We start from the raw sequence: 15,928 nt of genomic DNA, 5'->3' as shown, positions 1-15,928 counted from the left end.
AAAAAAATTTTAAAAACCACCATGGTTTAAACTATGAAATATATTTTTTGGATTTAAATTTATGCTTCTCCTTAGACAAGCTATGTAGGGTATCTTGGTTCACTTTGTACTTTAGTTAGAAGGAAAAAAAAGAAAATTAATCTCCTAAAATTAATACCCCCCCTGCATGCTCTCAGTTCACTTTACCAACATTGTACTGGTATCCAGGCTGGTGTATGTGATCCTTCAGAACCTTCACATTTTTCTAGTAGATAGGTCCAGAGAACATGCCATTGCTTTGGGGAATTTCTTGTATATAATTTTGGCACAGAAAGTGCATTCAGTGAGAATGTAGTCCCATTAGGGTACTGCTGAGTGTCAGAGACCAGCAGTCTCTACTGCTGTCCAACTAAGCTCACTTTGTGAGCTCACACTTCTGTCCACTGCCTCCACTTTAACTCTGTCCAAATCTCACTGAATACGCAGAATTCAGCTTTTCTTCGTCACTAACATCACTCTGAGCTCTTTCTCTTGTCCTTTGCCCCTTGGAAGACCTTACCTTGGCTCAAGACATCAATGCCACTATACTCTGTCAGCCCAGCCCTGGCCAGCCTAGCACATGGGCAGAATGGATACGTGCTCTGTGTCTGGAGACGTGCACTTAAAGTCTAATGGCCTAATTTTGAATACAAATACAAAAGCCCAGTAGAGCTAAGTTGTAAGGGTCCAGCCAAGGGCATCCTAGTGGGTCTTCCAAGGCTGACTTCAATCTTCTTGTAGTCATATGAGCATGTCACTTTCAGTCTCAGCCCCACCACCTGGATCACTTTTAGTCCTCTTCTTCCTCTATATAAAATGCTTCCTGTCTATGTGAGGCCCCTAGGTTTGTGCAGCAGTCAGTTATTTCCTCCCTAGCAGATTCAAGCTCCAGGATCAACCTGAGTGTTATTATTCACTCTGATGAAGTACTCTACCTTGGTGGGATGCATTATCTTGTCTTGCTTCCTATAGGAACAGGAATTTCACTTAACAAATTAAAGCATGTCAGGTTTCTTGGTGATGATTCACACATTCAGAAGACAGGGTTATAATCCTCCTGAGTGTACTGCTCAGTGAGCCCCTGCATCTCATTGGAATGAATGTGCTGCATCTTGTAGGAGAGCCCAGTGTACAAAAACACAGAGCAACTGGAAAATTTAGAAGATATATTTCAGTTGCTTTGGAAAAATAATGGCACGGCAAACTAAATTGAAGAACTTTCTTTAACTATACTGTCCCATGGCACAATAGCTGCTGTTTAATTAAGATTTACTGTGGAAAAATCTGTAAGATATTAATCAAAAAGTGGTCAACTAAGCATTAGCGATAAAACAAGGCAATGAAAAAATATCCTTAAAAGTGAACACTTGCAGAATTCTTTTGTCTTTATATTTTTGCATTTTTTTTCCTGAAAAAAAATTTTCCAGTGTCAATGAGTTAGCGGGGGAGATTTTAAGCTTGGAAACATGCTGCAATAGAACTTTCCTGCTGTGTGCCTGTAACCTTTCCAGAGATATCCTGAGTTATCAGTAATATTTCAAGAATCAAATTTTACATGAGCCAAATCAGAAAATTATTTTTCAAACTACATGGACAGGATTATAATATAACATTCTTTGTTTGGAAGCAAAAAACCCCAAAGTTAAGAAACATTAGGCAATGTTTTAAACTCTGTCTGTTGCATGAAGGGGTTCCACTTCTTAAATCAAAACCCCTTTTCATGTTTTCATTCAATACACCATCTTTCAAAAGAACATTTTTGCAGTGTATTTATTACTCCTTGTTATGAGAATGTACAAGAACATTTCTGTGAAACGCAGGCCTTAATTCCACCTTAAAATTGAAAGTTCATATAATTCCAATCAACTTTCAAGAACTGATTTTTCAGGCCATCACTAAGACACCTGATTCCCTTAAAAGAGTCAATCACACTGATAAAGCCTTCCTATGCAATGCATGATTATGCCCAAGCCTTTAGATAGTAGAGCTATGTCCAGGGAGCCTTTGAGCTCTGCAGCACACACCTGGAGCCAAGCCAAAACAGATGCTGCCTGTCTGCAGTGGCCTTCAGTTTAGTTGCCAGTGGTGAGGGAAAGTTCTCAGACATTTCTTCTGTGATCAGGAAGGACCATGATAAGCCACAGCAAACAGTGGAGGCAATAGTGAGACATGGCATCCCTGATGTATCTATGATGAGCCTCCCTGGTAGCTCCAGATAACCCCTACCCAGCCCCTTTCTTAGTCCAGCAAGACTCCCCATTTCTGCCCTAACAAGACAGAGAGCACCTGCATTGGCATTTCAGAGATTATGTGCTAGCAACACGTCTAAAAATCTTCATGGTCTGCCTGTAACCCACAAAAAAAAAAAATTACAGACAGATATAAGGATGCCTTCTGGAAATTCTAAGTAGCAGAAGATTGTCCACAGCGATGGCTAGCACATTGTGCCAGTGGATGTACACTTTCAGGTATGTAATTTCATGCCAGTAAAGCCATATATCCCTCTCTGGTTGCTGGAAATCAAATAGCCAGAGAAACAAGACAGAAGTAAGATAATAAAGATATAAATAGTGGCTATTAAGTAATTACTAATTTAGGTTTAAATTCATAGAATCATGGAATATCACAAGTTGGAAGTGATTCATAAGGATCATTGAATCCAACTCCCATACTATTTCTGTTGGAAGTACTGGAAAGGAGAACTTGAAAATTTTAATTGCTTTATTCAACACTTTCCAAAAAGAATCCTACAGCCTTTTCCTTTCAAATTATGCTTTACAGGGAAAAATGGGTAATTTTATGGGCAATCTCCCATTAATGAAACTGATTTTTTTTTCTATTCTATATAAACTAAAATGGTTTTTATCTTTGTAATTCTAATATTTAGACACTGAACAATGAATTTCACTGTTCTAAGACTGTTCCTCTAAAACCAACATGCTGTTCATCTGTACATATCTGCACTCTTATCCATAAAGGAAAAAGAAGTGTATCCCAGATGACAGGAGTTATGGGGCTTGTGTGGCAGTCAGAACACTGGTGAGTCTCACAAAGTCCTGCACTGATCTCCTTCAGTCACATACAATTTCAATAACTTTAAGAGCTTAGCAACCACTTAAAAGTCATCTGATACAAATTTTTTTCCTACCCCATCACCCATAAAGTGATACAGCCTCTTGCTTTGGCACTTCAGTAAATAAGGTGTGAAGACTGGGTTTACAGTGTTGTTTTTCTCACAACCTGCCTCCTTTCTTGTCTGCTTTGCACTGCAATTCTTAGAGAAAACATCAAGTGGGCTACTGTGAAAAAATAATAGCAGGAGATTATATGGAAATAAATTAACTGCAATATGCAAAGTATTTTGAAAGACAAATGTCAGAGACGGAAATTAATTTCAGCAAAGAAAACTTTATGGTCAGCTGTTTTTGTAGTCTGAGTTGGCCTGCTGAGAGGCTGGCCTAGAAGAAGAGCAGAGATGTGGTAGCTAATGTACCTGGGTTTTGCATTCTCCATGCATTCCATTTAATGAGATGGAAGAGGAACATGTACTTACTGAGATTGTGGTTATCCTTTTTTTGTCTCTCCTTTGCCATTGCTCTTGTATCTGCTTCTGACAGAAAGTAAAATTTATTAAAATACTCCTTAAGATGCAATTCCAGTACTTCTTTCATCTTTTGAAAATGGCTTCTTGTCACAAAGACCAGACTTCCAGTCCTTTTACTGCATTCCTTTTTTTATTATTAAAACAGATCATAGGCAAATCTTTATTCTACCAGTACTAAATTTTGAGCAAGTCTGGCAGGTTGCTTTACATTTTTTATGGCACTTTCTTTTACATTTAAGAATGTAGAAATGCTGTGGAGGGGTATTTTTCTCCAATTTCCTGTATTTTACATCAGGATAAAACTTACAATACACTAAGGTGAATATGGATTTTCTATATCCCATAATGCAAGAGTTAATCAGATTTGTAAGATATTGAATAAACTCACTGTTTCCTCTGAGTGACATTAATAAACTGTACATGATTTTTAGCATTCTTTGGATTAATTGACTGTAACTTTTAAAGTTTGTAATCCACTAATATAGCTTTACCTTGAATAGCCTTATTGTAAAGTTTTAAAAGAACTATTTGTTCTACCCTGGAACAAATTTAATGGATGATAATTTATTTATGTTGTTGGTCAGAAGCCAACATGTAGAAGAATATACTGTTTTCTAAATTATTAAGGTTTTTTTAGAAGCACAATGTTCATAAAAACAGGGGGCAAACAGGGGTTTTCTGAATTTCTAAAAAGAAGAACAGAAAGAAAACATTTTTCATTTATCTTTGTTCTTTTCCTTAAATGAAACCACAGACTGAAAATTCTCAGGAATTTAATTTTGGATATATTTTTCATGGATAGGTTTCAACTTTTAAGACACACACCATCACTTATGCAGTTATATACTAAAATCTCAGAGTTCTTTTACCTGTGAGCTCCCTTTTTACTGGTAGGTTAGCTGGGCAAGAAGCATTTGTGAGACCCATATTAGCTGGTGCCATTCCCTGGTCACTGTTATATATATCCAAAATGCTGCTAGATAGCTTGAGGGGTAGGGAAGGAAAGAAGAATAAGGAAAAACAAAAATTAAAATAAGTAAAAGACTTAAAAGATTTTTTTAAAAACTGATGCATGCAAGGAGCAAATATCTTTGGATATGAGTCTGGTTTTCTTTAGAAAGAGTATATGTACATATATCTAAAGGGAAGGATTCCTGTTACACAATATTAACTAAAATTGAAAGCAAAGAGTCACTGTCTGCCATTTTTCTACAGGTGCCATTTTTGTGGGCTTCAGATCTACAGTGATGCCAAGATATGAGCCACGGCGTCTGTTTTGCAATTGCTTCCAAATTGCATCTTCTAAATCCAGTGTTGCCATGTCTGCACTTCAAATTCCATTAGGCCAAAAGTCAACTTTCCCATGCTGATTTTGACCATACTCCCCAGAATGATTTTTTTGACCACAACTCTAAACTCTGAATTGGTACTTCATACAGGGCCTGGTCCAGCAATATGTTCAGGGACCTAGTTATATGTAATAGTTAAAACTAGAGTGGGTAGAACTTCAGAGAACATGCTTTGAGGAAAGAAACTGTACTGTTGTCAGGATAGACCAGATAACCTAATGGTTTTAACATGCATAACCATGTATACCAGTATCCTTATTCCCTAAAAAAATATAGTAAAATATTTTTTAAATAAGCCCATAGAATGCACACTAAGAAAAGTAAGGCTGAAGTATGTGGATTTCAGTTAACTGTACAATTGCCTTTATTTGCCTTTATATATATGAAATAACTGTAAAATATGCAAAAGTTTACTGAAGAACAGTTCAGGCTTTGCTCATTTTCTATGACCCCATGACCAACCTTTTAGCATTGATCCTTTGCAGTAATAGAAAAACACTTTTGGTTTTTTAATCATGCATATAAAATTTGTGCTGAAATCTTTGGGGTTTTTTTGTGGTCAGCACTCAAGGATTTAGAGACTGAGTTTGGGTCCACATGGCCAAGATAACAGAAATCCAAAAGTAAACAAAAGAAAAACAACAAAACCCCAAAAAGAATTAAAGAGTGGGTGAAAAATATGTGGGTACAAACACTAACATGAGGCAGTAAAGCATGAAAGGAAATTAGGAGTTATTTAAGAAAATTGTTTTTCATAGACAAGAAAATGTGTTATTACAGATTTGCCCATCAGCTATGGATCCTGAAACAACCTGGAATTTTCCAGGCAGGTAATCAAGACACCAACCATAGGTCTGCTGGGAACCAGCTTTTTTCAGAGTCTTGTAATTTCTCTTTTTGTAGAGACTGTGAGCTTCATCCCAAGTTACTTTGAATGGAGACAATTTTCCAAATTACTTGCTCAGTGTGAAGTTGTTCCATGGCAGTGCTCCCTGTATTTTATGTTAAAACTGAAATTTTAAATTAGTTTTTTTTTTAAATAATGATTTTATTAAATTAACTAATAACTTTACTAGATCATCTGAGAATCTAGTTTGAGTTAAAGCGTCCCAGTTCTATTACAAACTATGAAATGAAGCAATCAGAATTCTTATTGAACATATATAAATAAATAACCTGCTCATTTTTAAACTAGAGCTTTATTAGGGAAATTGAAAATTCTTGAATACCCTTATAAATCACAACACCAAGTCAGTTTTAAAAATCTGCTTATATATTTGATCTCTCAATGAAAATACTTTTTTAAAGAATATTTGGAATTCAGATGAGTATTACTCAGAACAAGCTACGTTTAAGATGCAGGATTTCAATGCTAAGAGCATTCTCACATAAGGTATCCTTGTTTCATTTGAGGGGTAAACTGACAAGTATCAAGAATTCACTGTAGTTTTACCCTTGCATTTTCTTTGTTCCAGTGATGTGAACAAAGACATTACAAGAGTGAACTCATATTAGCTCTCATCATATTTAATTACTTCCTACATTCATGTAAATGAATTTGGTTTATTCAAATGATAGGAAAACAGAATGACATAAAAAATTGAGAGTCAATGTGACTCCTACACTCCTACACCTCCAGGTTCCAGAGGACTTTGGCAAGGCTGTTATATGATTTAGGCTACTGTTTTTGTGAAATGCTAGGGAATAGTCACCACTGAAAATAATATAATCTAGAAAATAATCTAACAAATGAGAAATACATATCTGTCATTCTTTATGTAGTTCACACAGCTGTGTACATAAGTTCAATAATTTGCATGACACTGGTGGCAATCTTCAATTTAGTAGATTATCAATACCATTAATGAAAAAAACAGGCTTGTAAACCACAGCTTGACACAAACATGAGATACTTAATTGATTAGTTCTATTTTTCAGACAGAAATTCAAATTTATCATTGAAAGACAGTTAAATTTCTAAAGACTATACACAAAGGTGTGAATTTAAATGACTATGTCCAAATCCAAGAGAAAATTTCATGACTGGCCAATTTAGCTGGCAAGGAAAAAATAATACCAGCACACCTCAAAGTTCAAAATTGTGTGACCATTCAACAGAGCATGAGTAAATCCAACTTTAAACCACAGGCAGACATTTCAGCTGAATTCAATTGCACGGTTGGTGAAGGCAATTCCATACAACTGCTGGACACTCCCCTCCCTTGCCTGGCTGATGATGCTGTGCCTGCTGCCCCCCAGGACAGGGTTGGCCCTCCTGGCTGCCAGGGCACTGCTGGCTCACATCCAACTGGCCACTGACCAGGACCCCAAGGTCCCTTTCCATGGCACTGCTTTCCAGTGTCTCATTCCTCACTTTGTACACCATGCAGAGTTGCCCCATCCCAGGTGCAGAATTCAAGACTTCTTTGTTAAGCTTCATCCACTTACTGTCCAGCCCCCTAATTTGTCTGCTTGCAGTGTATCTCTGACAAATGTACCATACCACCTTTTTTCATGCAGATGCTCTCCAGCATTCTTCCCCTTGTCATTTCACAATATTTACCGGCCATTAGGAAAATCACCACTCCATATGATGAAGATGAAAATGAAGCCCAAAGCCAAGGCATTCAACTGCTGATGAGTACAATCCTATCATCTCACTAATTAGGAGGATTGACATAAGCATTACTCCAGGAGGGATGGGCAGGGAAGAAGAGACAGTGGAGTAGCTCTGTATTTTAGGGAGTGTTTTGATTGTCTAGAGCTTAATGATGGGGATGCTAAGGTTGAATGTTTATGGGTAAGAATCAAGGGAGAGGCCAGCAAGTCAGTTTTCCTAGCTGGACTTTGTGGTAGACCACCCAACCAGGATGAAGAGGCAACTGAAATATTCTATAAGCAGCTGAGAGAAGAATTGCTGTTGCTGGCCCTTGTTCCTGAGGGGACTTCAACTTACCAGAGGCTGTCTGGAAGTACAACAGCTTAGAGGAAACAACAGTGCAGAAGATCCCTGGAGTGTGCAACAGCTATTTTCTTGACACAGCTAGTGAGCAAACCAGCAAGGGAAGGTGACCAATGGATCTGCTGTTTGTGAATAGACAGCGCTTGTACAGATGTGCCAGCTCCAGGCCACATTGGGCACAGTTATCATAAAACAATAAAGTTTTTAAGTCTTGGGGAAGTAAAGAGAAGGGTCAGCAAGGCTTGGATTTTCAGAGGGCAGACTTTGGCGTGTTCAGGATACTGGTTGAGGCAGTCGTGAAGGAGAAAGGAGTCTAGGAAGGCTGGACCATGAAAGAAATGCTAAAGGAGCAGGACCAAGAAATCTTCATGGGTGAAAAGATGAGCCAGTGAGGAAGACTGGCCTGGCTGAACAGAGAGCTTGGGCTGGAACTGAGGGGGACAAAGCATAGTGGAAGAAGAGGCAGGCAACTCAAGAGGAAGCAACGATATTGTGAGTTTATGCAGGGAGAAAATTAGAAGGCCCAAAACCTAATTAGAACTTAATCTGACTATTGCTGTAAAATGAAAACTGTTTCTATAAACAAATCAGCAACAAAAAGAGGGATAAGGAGAATTTCCCTGATTGTATTGGATATAGGAGAAAATACAGTGACAAAGGATGAGGAAAAGGCTGAAGTACTTAATGCCTTCTTTGCCTCTGCCTACTTGTTCCTTGGGAACCCAGCTACCCGACCTGGGAGACAGAGCAGAATGAAGAGCTCACAATCCAAGGGAAATGGGGAGTGACCTGCTGTACCACTCAAACACACACAGGTTCATGAGGCCAGACAGGATGCACCTGAGGGCCCTGAGGGAGCTGGCAGAAGAGCTCACTGAGCCATCTGAGTCATTTACCAGAAGTCCTGACTAGCTGAGGAGATCACAGTTATTGGAGTGAACGTGATGCCCATCTACAAGGTGAGCCAGAAGGAAGATGGAGGAACTACAGGTCTGCCATCTTGACACAGGTGACAAGAAATGTTATGGAAAGTTAGTGCCAATTGCACTAGCAACTGTCCCTTTCTTCTGTGAATTTAGCAGAAATCTGAATTATATTGCAATGGCCATTATGACAGATAAGTGGCTTTGTGGATATGGCCACTGGTGGTCTCCCTTTGACACACTCATTCATAGTTAACACAAAAAATCTGCTATGAATTAGTGTGCAAGGAATAATTCTATGTGTCAGGATTCAGGATCAGGAGAAGAAATAGAGAGTGATTAATGTGACCTGTTTTTGACACTTGAGTGTGTCCAAATGAACTGAATGATCTCTGTCTCTTATTCTTGACTCCGAAGAAAGTTTAGGGTGAATGTTGCAGGCCGCCCATGTGTACTTTCCCAGGAAATCTCACTGGGCTCCTACTGTGAAAATTTCATAATAAACTCTTACTTTAAAAATCACATAAGAAAGACTTCCTTTAAAATTAATCATTTTTCTGATTACCAGAGACTTTTATAATATACAGTCAAAAAATGTGTCAAAGTATTTTGTTGAAACTGTCTACCTGAATTTGCTCTGCATTGATATCAAGTACAGAAAGTTCCAAGGAATTTCTTTGCTATTGTTATTGAACACTGAGAGCAATCTTATAGTAGAAATTGGCCAATTTTGATACAACACGAGGAAACATACCTGTCTGACAAAACAGGAAGTTCTTTTAGAAATGTAGACATCTGTAGGCAACTAATTTTCAAATTATAAAATCAAAATATATAGCACAATATCTCATAGAAATTGTGAGTCAAAATGTACCTAGCTGTTTGGATGTGTACCAAAATCCCATACATCATAATGCAATTGCTTAGAGAATCGTTTAAACAGAGAAAGTTTTTGCAGCACTGAGGCTTCAAATAGCTTCCAGGCCTACATTAAAAGATAAGTTTATATATATATACATACACACATAATTTCACAAAAATTCCACACAATGTTACTAAAGGTACAAATCACTTAAACTTGTACAGTTATGCAATATGTATACAGTGATGATTTTACAATTCTATAGCACTGTAAAACTTGATGAATTCCAAAACACTTTAAAAAATCCAGCTGATTCCACCATATCAAAAGCATTCTGTTGTTTTCAATTTAGATGTGGAAACACAGACATTTGGGTATGAAAATTCCTAGCAAATCATTTATCTTGCAGGTGTCATATTGGTTCACACCTGTGTTGTTCTGAGAAGTCCTTGTAAGTCCCATAATTTCCAACCTTGTATTCATGATACTTATATTTATGTATATGTATCTAGGAATTTAAATGCAAGCAGCTCATAAGGAATGAGAACAGAAATATTAAAAATAGCAGAATATTCCCACTTCTGAAATACAACCAGCTTTGGACAAAAGATCAACAACCTTCAGCACAGCAAATGGTTAACTGGGAATAACCAGTGACAATGTACCACAGGAAGAGAATAATACAATTTCTAATTAAAACTGCAAGGAGCATTGAAGAAAGCAGGCTGTAATTAACAAAGTTAGCATTTGGCAAGGACACTGGGGTTAACATTCTTCCTTTTGTATAAAGTGTCATGGGATCTTCAATGCCTGTGTGCAAAGACTGGAACATGAGAATTTCCATTCATGGGGCTCAGTCCTGAATGATACTCAACTTTGAAGTTTTGACCAATTATAAAAGCAAACTTCAGCTGGACTACCTGAGTGAATACACCTCACAGGCGCCTGTGACCTTGTGCTTGCTGACAGTGTCCAAGGGAAGTACTGTGGAGGTTCAGTACTTGGGTCTGATCTGCTGTGCAGGCAGGATTGTGCAGCAAATACTAAGGGTTTTTTTAACAGCATGGATGACTAGCAATGAACAGCTTTGATCACAATTTGCAGTCTCTAATACCAAGTTTGGGGGCATTTTATAAAGGAAAACATTCCACGAAAGACATTGCCTTATTAAAGGAAGTTATGTGGTATTCCAAATCTTATAGCATGATAGCTGTTGGTAAATATCATGTCATTTTAGGGAAGACTTAGCATTTCCATATTTTTCAAGAGATGGATTTTGAAAGCAGCAATAAAATGTAGTGATACAGGTTGTCTATGCCCATTCACTTCTAGTCCCTGAACAGGTCTATTGCACAACAGTGTTCACTTGCATGATCCCATATTATTTATGTATTTTTCCATTTTGGCTAATCTTTGCACAAGGTGTTGTGCAAAGAAAGAATTTGAAGAAATTTGCACACTTGAATTTTCTTGCAATAAAATTCAAGTCTGTAGGGATCATGGTTGTATCACAGTCAGTGTTGCACAGCTAGAAAATAACAGCCCAACCCTTCTCCAAAGCTAGAATTTTCTTAATTTGAGAATTCTGCTGAAAATGGTAATGCCCACTCTGGACTAAAAAGCATTTCCCAGACATTGAGTTCATTTAACATATTATTACATAATCAAGTTCAAGAGCCAATAATGCTCTATCTAAAATCAATTAGGTTTTACATCCCCAATATTTTTATTTGGAGTGTGTTAAAAAAGTTGATTGATTGCAAATAATTTTCAAAAAACTTATCTTTTATTTCTATTTGTAGACAAATTTTATTTTGTTTTGTGTTCCTTTAACACATATGTCACTGTTTAATGTCCCCACCACAGGTGACTACTGGGAGTGAACATAGCCTTGAGACTTGGCTTTGCTAAATTGGACAGGCCATGATTCTTCAGACAGACTTCCCATGCAATGATATGTTCTAAGAGCCTCTCTGAACCTTTTCTGCTTTGAATTAGTTTTTCTGAAGGGCGTACAGCTTTTTTTTGCCTATAGCATTCAAAGAGTTTCGTGCCCAGTGAATTCCACACTGGATATTTCCTCATGTCTCTTGGAAATCAGTCTCATGATGGATACTAGGGTCATATTTATCTCCTTTATGCAGTCCCATCATTTTGATGGCTTATAGTTATCCCCTGAACAACTAATGTAACCAGATCTTTTTCTGTCATATCCAGTTAATGAGTTCTCAGCTTACTGCAGACATTCCTGTTATTAGTATTTAAATGAATGACCTTCCACTCAGTACTATTACATTCCTCCCATTTAGACTATTCTGTCATCACAGTCATATAATTCTTCCTCTATGATATCTTCATTCTTCTTTGTATTGGCAATATTTTTACTTTTGCTACCTAAGTAAATTTCATGAGCATAAATGTATCTTTGTACCTTTTTGTTCCAAGATCACTAATGAAAATGTTAGGTAAACTGAGATCATGGATTGGTTATTGGTTCACTTCATTAATATATTTTTTATTTTAAACAGAAAAACTTTATTGTCTCTTTAGCTTGCTCCTTAGCCTGAAAGGAATTCTGTTCAGCTACTTTCTAACTAACCTGTGCTGCCTTTTACTAAAATGTGTTCACACACAAGGTTGTCAACAGCAAACCTTGGATATGCAGGACTAGCCAAGGGATGTCACTACTCAAGGATGACAGAGTGTGTTTATCTTTAAAAAGCAGACTTCTGACATGTTCTAGTTGTCTAAAATGGCCAAACCCTAGGATATCAAGAGCTTTTCATCAAAGGTATCTGGACTGTCCTGGCAGGCCCAAACAGTTATCAGCTAGCCTGCTTTCCCTTGAGGAGCCTGCAAACAAACAGCAGGATAGACCGTGCTGTTATCCAGCTGCAGTTTCTCCAAGGGGCTCACGTCCTCACAGTCACACTCACAAGCCCAAGTGCGATTAGAAAGGTCAGGATGTCCCCAGAGAAGACAAAGGTCATGACCAGACTGCCTCTACCACACATCTTCATTCTGCCTGGATCAGAAGTGCTCATGAAAAGAGGCAAGTGGGAAGCAAGTTGCAGAAACTTCCTTTGCTATCCTTCTTTCTGCAGTTAATAACTGCGGACAAACAAGGCACCAAGTGTGCCCGTTTCCTGCAGTAGCGGTGTGGGACACGTTTCTACAGCAGCTGCTGTGCCATGCAGACCCTTCTGAGGATTGCTGACCCTATTACACATGGTCAGAGGGCCTGAACTGCACCTGCAGACTTGGCAAACCTCACAGGGAACTGCTACACATGCGGCTTTACTTGTCACAAGAAGAGAGAGACTACGTAGCTGCTTAACCTGAAAGGCTGAGTAGTGTACCTGCAAAAGAAAATTTGTTTTGGTTCTTGGTAAAAACTGGCTCTTGGTCAGACTGCATCTAAAACAAGAGATTAGTGCAATATTTTATCATTTCCCCCCCTAAATATATCCCACTTAAATCATGTTTTCACGAGCTTAATCAATAGCAACGCTTCAAGGAACAGTTTTGTAAAATGAGGCTACTTCTTCTTAGCCACAAAAAAAAAATGAGCATCTATCTACTTCAATGTGTTTCTTGCCTAATCATTTTAATTAAAGGAAAAAAAAAACCAAAAAGTAGGAATTTTGCACAATGTTTACATTATTATCCCACACATGCATCCCAAATACAAAAATCTCAATGTGGAATTGTGTCCACAGTTCATTTCACATATGTCCTAAAAGTTTGTGTTTGTGATACTGGGGTACCAAACATAAAAACACAGTTGATTGCTTGTCATGCCTTTACAATTTATTCATGACAGGTAAACAAAATCGTTTTTCAATCTCTCAAGTTCATAGATTGAACTCAAAATGTGCACTGAATTTGGCCAAATAGTGAGTTGATCAATAAATGTATATTAACACATATTAACAAATCCATTTTCTAAATAACAATACCTGGTATAATGGGTGTTTGCAGGTTTTGACAAGGGGAAAACTGGGGCAGTTCTTATATCTTCAGTGTGTGTTTTAATAAGTTGTGACTTTTCATCTTTTCAAATATATTGCAGACAGGATGTGTAATCTTGCCAATGCAAGTACTGCACTGGAAAGACTAGGGTTCAGCTTTCTTTCTCAGTTGCTGTGCTGCTTGAAGTTGAACATAAGCTGTGTTATCCTTTTTATTTGTAAGGATGTGTTTGCACTATCAACTGCCAAAGAAGTTGTAGCATACTGTTCTCAGAATCTAGAAGATCCCATTTACAGCTAAATATTCTTGTTCTTTTTGCCATTGCAATGCAAAATACTTATATTTGAGTACAAATGGTCTTCAGCAATAACGATTCAAAAATGTTCCAGTTTCCCTTTTTATTATGCAAGGAGACTAGCAGCAAATACTATCCTTCTCAGATTTGTTTTCGTCCAAAAAAATTGTATCCCCTTCTATATTTATCTATAACAAGTTTCATAATTACACAATCCTCAACCAGGGACTTCATGTTCAGATTTATTATATCAGAAATTATATATTATGCATGAAAACTGGTTCATTTTTTATCGTCCAATAATGATCATCAAGATGGTGCATTATTCATCAGAGAAAAATGAACTCTCTTCATATTCCAGTCATAGTACATTTCTGCCCTGATCATATACTTAGAAGTCCATTGTCTAGATAAATGTCTGATCAAATATGACCAAGCAAAGGAATTTTCTGGAGAATCAACCCTTTGCATGACATATATGCTCTTTCAGTTACTACCTTTTAATTAATTGTATGTTTTTAGCTCTTTCTTACTTTTCTGATCACAAAATTAACAGACACATTCCAGAAGTTAAGTGATGCTGTGATAATGTCATCATCCAACTTGCAGCTGGAAATCAATTCATAAGAGCACTGCCCACTAAACCCCAAGTTCTGAAAACAAAAGAGGCCAATTAAATTATAGACCTGATAGCTATTTTACTATTATTTCAGAAGTAACACCAGCTAATGCACTAATTCCTGCTTCCACCTTACTTCAATTTTGTTGGATCAGCATGTAAATGCATATATCAAATCATTTAAATTCTTCCTCTAAAAACAATGAGAAGCACAAGGAAAAGTGCAAAGAATTAAGGCTGAAGGAGAAGTGAAAAATACATTTATTTATATCATATACTTGCTATATTTTATGCTTTATATTATGTCCTCTGAGATGTCATCTAACACCTAAGCCTCTGAACACATTGCAGTAAGGTGTCAGTGTTCTAGTGTTTCCACAAGAGTGTTCCATGCAGAGTTTAATTTTGGTTTAAAATCCTTTCTGTAGTGTTTGATTTCAGATAAATTCAAAAATGCATATTTCTAGTGTAAATATAAATATGTATAAATATAAATTTAAATATAGCGTAAATAGTCAGCTACTTAATAAAATACTTTGCACATATATTAAAGGTCCTTGAAGGCCTAGGCTGATGGAAAAGGAAGTGCTATGATCATTAAAGTTGTACTTTTGGAAGTGTATTTATCAAAATGGATTTCAAGAAGTCCTTGCTTTCCACAAGCTACTTTTGCCTGGCAGTAAAAAGCTTGACTGCGCCTGAAGAACAAATTAGCCACCATTAGTGCCTCTGAGCTCACAAGTCTTTTATTCAACCTATGTAAATGCCATTGAAAGAAATTCGTAAAGTTTCTCTCCTTTCTTCTAAAGAAGGCATCATAACCTGCATGCTGCAGACAGCAGTGAGCTAAATATAATTTTCTTCATGGCCTGCCACGTCCTAAGGACTTCAAGTCTTGCATTGCAAGACAACACAAGATGCAGCAGAGGCTTTGGGATAAAAAAAATCTTCCTGGTGGCCCCAAACAGCAGGAATTTGCTGGTAGATCCTGCTACACAGGGGCTTGGAATTAATAAGGAATGAATATTGGGAGAGTTAGAAACCTGTTTTAACTATCCTTTTCTCTTACTACTGTTAAACAAATGTTAAGGTTTGAGATAAAGACCATGTTTCTAAAAGGTACTTGCATACAAACAACTGTATATTTTTGAATAAAACTTTCATTTCTGTCTGTTTACCTTTTAGAAAGAGGAAACCAGAGAGGAAGAAAGAAAATTTCCCTTAGTTTCAGAGTTATGGAAATTTTACTACAGTTGCATGAAAATTTAATCTTTTGGCTCCCTTTAGCCAGAGTTCTACCCCCAAAATAGAGGAGGATTAGAAG

The 15,928-nt window shown here is 37.2% G+C and overlaps 1 protein-coding gene across 1 annotated transcript in view; it reads right to left on the bottom strand.

The window, feature by feature from the left end:
* The window catches only part of TFEC (transcription factor EC), a gene marked incomplete at both ends in the record, with an annotated part of 64,376 nt that overhangs the window by 10,482 nt on the left and 37,966 nt on the right, over positions 1–15,928 (bottom strand). Inside the window, 2 exon segments of the mRNA XM_084206925.1 lie at positions 3,572–3,628; positions 4,492–4,606. Of these exon segments, the coding sequence (XP_084063051.1) occupies positions 3,572–3,628; positions 4,492–4,606 (172 nt within the window).

The sequence above is a fragment of the Fringilla coelebs genome (genome assembly GCF_963513975.1).
Source record: "Fringilla coelebs genome assembly, chromosome: 5".
In the NCBI taxonomy this organism is placed as follows: Eukaryota; Metazoa; Chordata; class Aves; order Passeriformes; family Fringillidae; genus Fringilla; species Fringilla coelebs.
The sequence above is the reverse complement of the archived record's forward strand: the minus strand, read 5'-3'. Positions and strand labels throughout refer to the sequence as shown.